Genomic DNA, 6,888 nt, shown 5'->3' with positions numbered 1-6,888 from the left:
TCAAGTGAAAAATGATTACTAAATCCTAATAAGGAAAACAAAAACTATAACCAACTCCCAACTCCCAACAAAAAAAAAAAAAAACAATTAAGTGATTTAGGCATTAGAGTACTTTTGTAGATACACCCTTAATGTTTGAAGAACTTAGAAAAATCTATCATCAAAGCCTAAGTACGAGGATTCAAAATTTTCTAATTGTTGCTTCTATAGAAGAATAAACCAACTTTTTTCAGTTGTAGAAACTCGTAATTAATAAAAGTTCGATAGCTAAATCAAGCATACTTTTAGATAGTAAAAAAGAGGACAATTCTAAAATGGGACAAACTAGTTGCACAACACCCATTATAAATTGCACTCCATCACTTAAAAAATCCCCTTTCCACTCCATTTGGATGATTACACACCAAAAATGATTTTAAAATAAATCTTGCACTCCTTTTTTTTTTTTTTTCTCAAGTATGCCCTTAGGTTCAGATTAATTTTTAAAGAGAACAGGAACAAAATCAATCACAAAGCACGAGTAAAGAATACAAAACTAAAAATTAAAATAAAGGTAAATCTCTCAAAGATTACAAATTGGAGTGTAAGCAGTAGGTTAAAATAAAGGAACTTTGGATAAGATTGGTGTGCAATCAGCCATTAGTGATGTGCAACTAGTCGGTCCTTCTAAAACTTTACCAAAACATGGGATCAAAAACTTTTCACATTCAAAAAATTAAGATATCTAATTTACTTGCTTAGTACGAGTCAACTCGGTGGGCATGAGAGTAGACCCTGAATTTCGAGTTTAACTTTTAAAACATGTATGAGGATTTAAAATTCCCCAAGTTCCCCGTACACTCTCACTCTAACTCTAACTCTCACTCTCTTCTTGTCTTCTTCTCTCTCTATATATAGTTAGTTACATCACGACGACATCCACACTTGAAAACAAAAACAAGAAAACATGGAGATCTTATCACAGATGTGGTCTTTCTTAGGCCTTCTCACAGTCCTCCAAAACGTCTTACCTTCTCAACTTCTCTCTCTCCTTCACTCCTTCTACGAATCCCTTCAAGACTTCTTCAGCCCATTCTCTTACTTCGAGATTCCCGAATTCAATGGCTATTGTGGTGTCGATCTAAACGATCTCTACCGTCAGATCCATCTCTATCTCAACTCCATTGATCCTTCCGCCACCTGTCGTCGTCTCACTCTCACTCGTTCCAAAACCTCCACTCGCATCTCCTTCACTGTCGCACCCAATCACACCGTCCACGACTCTTTCAATGGTCATCATCTATCCTGGACCCACCATGTCGACACCGTACAAGACTCACTCGACGAAAAACGAAGTTTCTCTCTTAAACTCCCTAAACGACACCGACACACTCTCCTATCTTCCTACCTTAATTTTGTCTCCGCACGTGCCGAAGAGTTCGAACGTGTCTCACGTGAACGAAGACTCTACACCAATAACGGTCATGGATCTTACGAGTCTGGATGGGTTTCCGTTCCGTTCCGTCATCCTTCCACGTTTGAAACACTAGCGCTTGAACCTGATTTGAAAGAACAGTTAACGGAAGACTTAACGGCGTTTTCTAACGGAAAAGAGTTTTATCACAGAGTTGGACGGTCTTGGAAACGTGGATATTTACTCTATGGTCCACCTGGATCTGGTAAATCAAGCTTGATTGCTGCGATGGCCAATTTCCTGTGTTATGACGTGTACGATCTTGAACTCACCAAAGTCTCTGATAATTCTGAATTAAGAGCTCTACTCATACAAACTACCAACCGTTCGATCATCGTCATCGAAGATATCGATTGTTCACTCGATCTAACTGCTGATAGGCTCTCAAAGACAAAATTTAAAAAGTCAAAGTCAATGGAAAGTAATCATCATCCACGTGGCGATGATAGAGAAGATAGCGGACGTGTGACTTTGTCCGGCTTACTTAATTTCACGGATGGGTTGTGGTCCTGTTGTGGTGAAGAGAGGATCATAGTGTTCACTACTAACCATAGGGACAATGTCGATACGGCGCTCGTTAGATCAGGGCGCATGGATGTGCACGTGAAGCTCGGCACGTGTGGGATACACGCGTTCAAGGCGTTAGCTAGGAATTACCTGGGTTTGGAGTCGCACGTGCTGTTTGATGCCGTGGAGAATTGTATAAGATCAGGTGGGGCCCTCACTACTGCTGAGATTGGTGAGATCATGTTGAAGAATAGAAGAGATGTTGACGTGGCGATTAAAGCGGTTGTTTCGGCTCTACAGGGGAGTATTATTTTGAAGAGTGACCGGGAATCTGACGACACAACTAAGATTCCGGACAGTCTTGACCGGTTGTTGTTAGATTCTCCGGTAAATTGGGAATCTTCACCGGGAAAATTGGGTGGGAAGAGGAGGAAAGAAGGGTCTAACTGGGAGAAGAAAGTGAAGTTTTTGGTGCGACTCAAATCGTTGACTAAGTCAGACTCTGGGAGGAGAGGAGTATAGTAGTAGGTTAATGGCTAGCTACTAACGTGAGAAGTGGTGCGTACTACGCCCTTTTTTTTAAGTGGACCCCACCACCTATTTATTATGGATTTTGGGCTAACCACTGATGATGTATGAAAGAAGGGGATTGTTATCAATTATGTGTAGTGTTGTAATAAGTGGATCTCAGTTAAGTGTTGTAGTCGATCCTGTCCGTCCAATCTGGATGATGATCAACACATCATCCTTCTTCATGTTCTAATTAGATGTTGAGATTATGATTTTTCTTTTCTTCTTTTAATTTACAATCGATTGGAAAAAAGAAATCGTGTTTTAAGAACTGGGCATGATGATGACTACCATTTAATAATAATAATAATAATTATTATTATTGTAACATGATTTTTAAACTTGTCCGAGATCGAGATGTATCGTTCGAGTTAACTCGGTATCGGAGCTGAACGAGACCAACTCACAAAGTATTTTGAGACGACCGTGTATCGTGAGATAAACGAGTCGTCTCGGACAATATTTTTCAATATCTCAGGTGATACAAACGGGACAACATAGAACATGATTAACTCACGAGTTAAAGGAGATGTATCGGATGAGATTTTTAAAATCTCGTCCGAGTTTACCAAGACAAATGAGTTAAAGTCTCAACCCTCTGTTCTTGCACCTTTAAATCGATTTTTGTTTAATTTTGTATATTTTTGGGTTCATTTTTTAATAGGAATCATTTATGAAATTTTAGATTTTTTAAATGGTTAAAAACCATTGTCTCAATGTCGAACAAGACAACTTGAACGAGATGAGACGTATTGTCCGAGTCAACTTGGTATCAAAGTTGAGCGAGATGAGACGTTATACCAAGTTTAAAAACCAAGAATTATAGAAAGATGCTATTGGCATTCCAACTTTTACTTATTAGAGCCCAATTTCTTAAATTATTTATCGCTCCCTAATTAGAGATCAAAACACATCATTCAAATATTATTTTTAAAAAATAAAAATTAATCGTTTGACGATAGTGAGAATTGTTGGACTCTTCCTTTTACTACAAATGAAAGCAATTGAAAATGACCCAAACTGCAACCTAAGAAGAAACCTTAGCTCAAGGTCCAGCCCAACCTTATTGGGCCAGTCCACACATCCAAGTTGTAAGCCAATAAGCCCTTTGAAAACCCTAGCTTATTTTATGTCCTCCTTCCAAGGTGTCAATTATGCCCAAGAGTTGAAATCCATGTGAGTCTTCCATCTTCCCTTTCAATTAATTGCTTTCTTGGCTCAAGCAAGGTTTAAAATCTCATCTCGAGGTAATGTTTTGTTACTAAGAGCAACCCAAGATGTGTGGTAATTCTACTTTAATATTATGTGAATGGTGTGCTCTTAGTAAAAGTTAGTGTGGTAATAGACTCTCTCTATTTATGCTTTACAATTCTTACATCTTGGAAGGACACGAGGACGGCTTGTAAGGGTGGGTTGGGATGGGAGCCCGGCCCTGAGCCCATGTTTTAAATAGAGAGATCCTATTGCCACACCAATTTTTTACTAAGAACCATGGTTTCATAGTTCAGTGTGACATCTCATCCCATTCAGTTGTCTCGGATGATTCAACTTGTCTCAAACGAGAATAACCATGTAATTTGATTTAGAATAATTTATTCATATATACATAAAAAAAATTATAATTATATATATATATATATAAAGATATGATAAATTAGAAGATGTTTAATCATAAAATTATTATTTTTATTTAGATAATAATTATTTAAATTAAAAAAATTATTTTAAGTAAAATATACAAAACCTTGGTTGACTCGAATGAGTTTTACCAATTCATTCAAGATTTTCAAAATATCATTCAAGTCGTTTCACTTAACTCACTAGAATTTGACACATGTTTGATGCTTGCCTATCTGTCTCCTGTTTATCCGAGTCAGATAGGTAAGCATTAAACATGTGAGCTAATTTATTTTTAGTATCATGTGCATTGTGTGCGTTTAGTAAAATTTGGTGTGACAATAGAATTAATCTAATAAAACTATGGGCTCAAGGCCCTATCCTATTCCAGCCCAGCCCAACCCTACAAGGTGTATGAATTCTGAATCATGAAACCCTAACTCCGATTCCCTCGTTCCATCTAGATCCTTCCAGGTTCCAACTTCCAAGTTACAAGTCAGAAGAACCATCCAGAATAAGTCTTCTTTCCCTCTTTTTATCCCACAAATTTCCACTCATCTCCATTTGTCACCCATTTTCTTCAAATTCATTACTCTCTCTCTCTCTCTCTCTCTCACTCAGAAACCCTAATCTCCATTAATGGCGAAGTACGGTGAAGGCGACAAACGCTGGATCGTAGAAGAAAGACCAGATGGTGCGAACGTCCACAACTGGCATTGGGCAGAAACCAATTGCCTCGATTGGTCTAAAAACCTTCTCACCAATCTTTTATCAGATCTCACAATTCTCAATGGAGAAGGAAATCTCTTCATCAAAACCAAAACAGTCGACAAAGTCGAAGGCGAAGCTTACGTTAATGTTCGTAAGGGAAAGATTATACCAGGTTACGAGATCAGTGTCACCATTTCTTGGGAAGGTGAAGCTAAAGATGCGGATGGAAAATCTCTCCTCAAAGTTGAAGGAACTGTGGAATTACCTTACATTGCTGATGAAAACGCTGATGAAGATCCAGAATTGAAGATTATAGTTAAAGATGAAGGCCCAATTGGAAAAAGATTGAAAGATGCGTTTTTTACGAATGGGAAATCGATTGTTTTGGAGAAAATTAGGGTTTATGTTCAAAGTATGGCGAAAGGAGGTCCGGCGAAAGAAGAACTGGAGGTTAAGAAGAGTGGAGCGAAGTCTTCTTTGGCGAAATCTATTGCAGATGCCCCAATACCAGCACCAGCACCAGCACCGGCACCTGCACCAGTTGTGTCGAAGAAGAAGGAAGAGAAGAAAGGGTTTAAGACGATTTCTTTAACGGAAAAGTTTAATTGTCGAGCCAAGGATTTGTATGAGATTTTGATGGATGAAAATAGGTGGAAAGGGTTTACACAGAGTAATGCAAAGATAAGTAAGGAAATTGGTGGGCAATTTAGTATTTTTGATGGGTCGATTTCGGGGATTAATGAAGAGTTACAAGAAGGGAAGTTGATCTTGCAGAAATGGAGATTTGGGAGTTGGGCAGATGGGATATATTCGAAGGTAAATTTCTTAATTTCGTTACTAATTGATTGTTTGGGTCATTGACATTTGACGGACCCATTGTTTTGATTTCGTAATTTTGTTACTAATTGATTGTTTGGGTAATTGAAAATTTGGCGGATTTTACAGGTTCGACTTACCTTTGATGAGCCTGAACCTGGGGTTACGATAATCAAGTTGACGCAGACCGGAGTTCCTGATGAAGATAGGTTGGTTTTTTGAATTTTGGGTTCTTTTTAGCCTCTTTTTGTTTGTGTTTTGGCGTGTTATTTGACCGATATTAATTGATTGTATTGCAGATATGGGAATTCGACTGTGGTTGAGAACACTGAGAGAGGATGGCGGGAGCTCATCTTTCATAAGATACGGGCTGTTTTTGGTTTTGGAATCTAAAATTTTCATGGAAAAAACATGTTGCCATGTGGAATTTTAGAACATTTTGATATGCTTTATAGAATCTTGCGTACTTCTTCATGTTGTTGGATGTTGTGAACTTCATTGTTTTGCTGGATTCAAATGCCGAGAAATCAAGGCTTGTCATGAGTTGGATTCTTGTCATTGTTATGCAATTCATTCATGGTAGACAATATATACTTTGAATGTGTTTAAGGGAGGTGGTTGTTATAAGATTATGATGCCTTTTTTTTATGTGCCCTTTGTTCTTATTTTTTGTATCTTATTGGTACATTTTCTTGGCTACATATCTGTCATTTACTTCTAATATTTCATTGAGGTTTGAAAGGAATACGGTTAAAAGGGTTTCTGTATCCTTGTCGAAATACTCATTGGGCCTGATACTATCTTTGGGGAGATTTCAGTTCAGTGAACTTCCAAACTGAACCAACGAAAATATGAATACTATCCATTTGAACCTATTGATTAGGTTAAAGATACATTTGCATATACATATTTGTGTAGGAAACATACCATGGCTATGTTAGAACTTAGAAAGAAGCATAGAATGTGTGCTCCATTGTGGCGAAGAAAAAAGAGAACAACACTTATTGTGGAAGTTTTTTCCACTATGAGGTTAGAATATGTTCAACAAATTGATCTTCTCAGTTTAAAGTTGAAGCCTTAAATCCGTAGAAACGACTTGAGTAGGCATTGAGCCTTCTTTTGATTTTTAAGATCATTATCTTAGATATTTATTTGAATCAATAACTGTGTCGGATGTGATAACATGGCATCATAGTAAAAAAGTTGCCACAAAA

General features: G+C 37.6%; 1 protein-coding gene and 1 pseudogene across 1 annotated transcript; both read left to right on the top strand.

The window, feature by feature from the left end:
- The first annotated feature begins 860 nt into the window (after positions 1–860).
- On the top strand, positions 861–2,749 carry LOC147381925 (AAA-ATPase At4g25835 pseudogene; annotated as a pseudogene).
- Positions 2,750–4,585: 1,836 nt separating this feature from the next.
- On the top strand, positions 4,586–6,322 carry LOC147381924 (uncharacterized). The gene is made up of 3 exons (XM_086429818.1): positions 4,586–5,674; positions 5,804–5,883; positions 5,974–6,322. The coding sequence occupies exons 1-3, from the start codon at positions 4,787–4,789 to the stop codon at positions 6,065–6,067; spliced, it is 1,062 nt and encodes a 353-aa protein (XP_086285944.1). The 5' UTR covers positions 4,586–4,786; the 3' UTR covers positions 6,068–6,322.
- The last annotated feature ends 566 nt before the right edge of the window (positions 6,323–6,888 follow it).

Source organism: Akebia trifoliata, unplaced genomic scaffold (genome assembly GCF_017979445.1).
Source record: "Akebia trifoliata isolate Shusen 1 unplaced genomic scaffold, ASM1797944v1 Contig00135_ERROPOS630964, whole genome shotgun sequence".
NCBI classification, from domain to species: domain Eukaryota; kingdom Viridiplantae; phylum Streptophyta; class Magnoliopsida; order Ranunculales; family Lardizabalaceae; genus Akebia; species Akebia trifoliata.
Note: the sequence above shows the minus strand (reverse complement) of the source record. Positions and strands in the feature narration are given on the sequence as shown.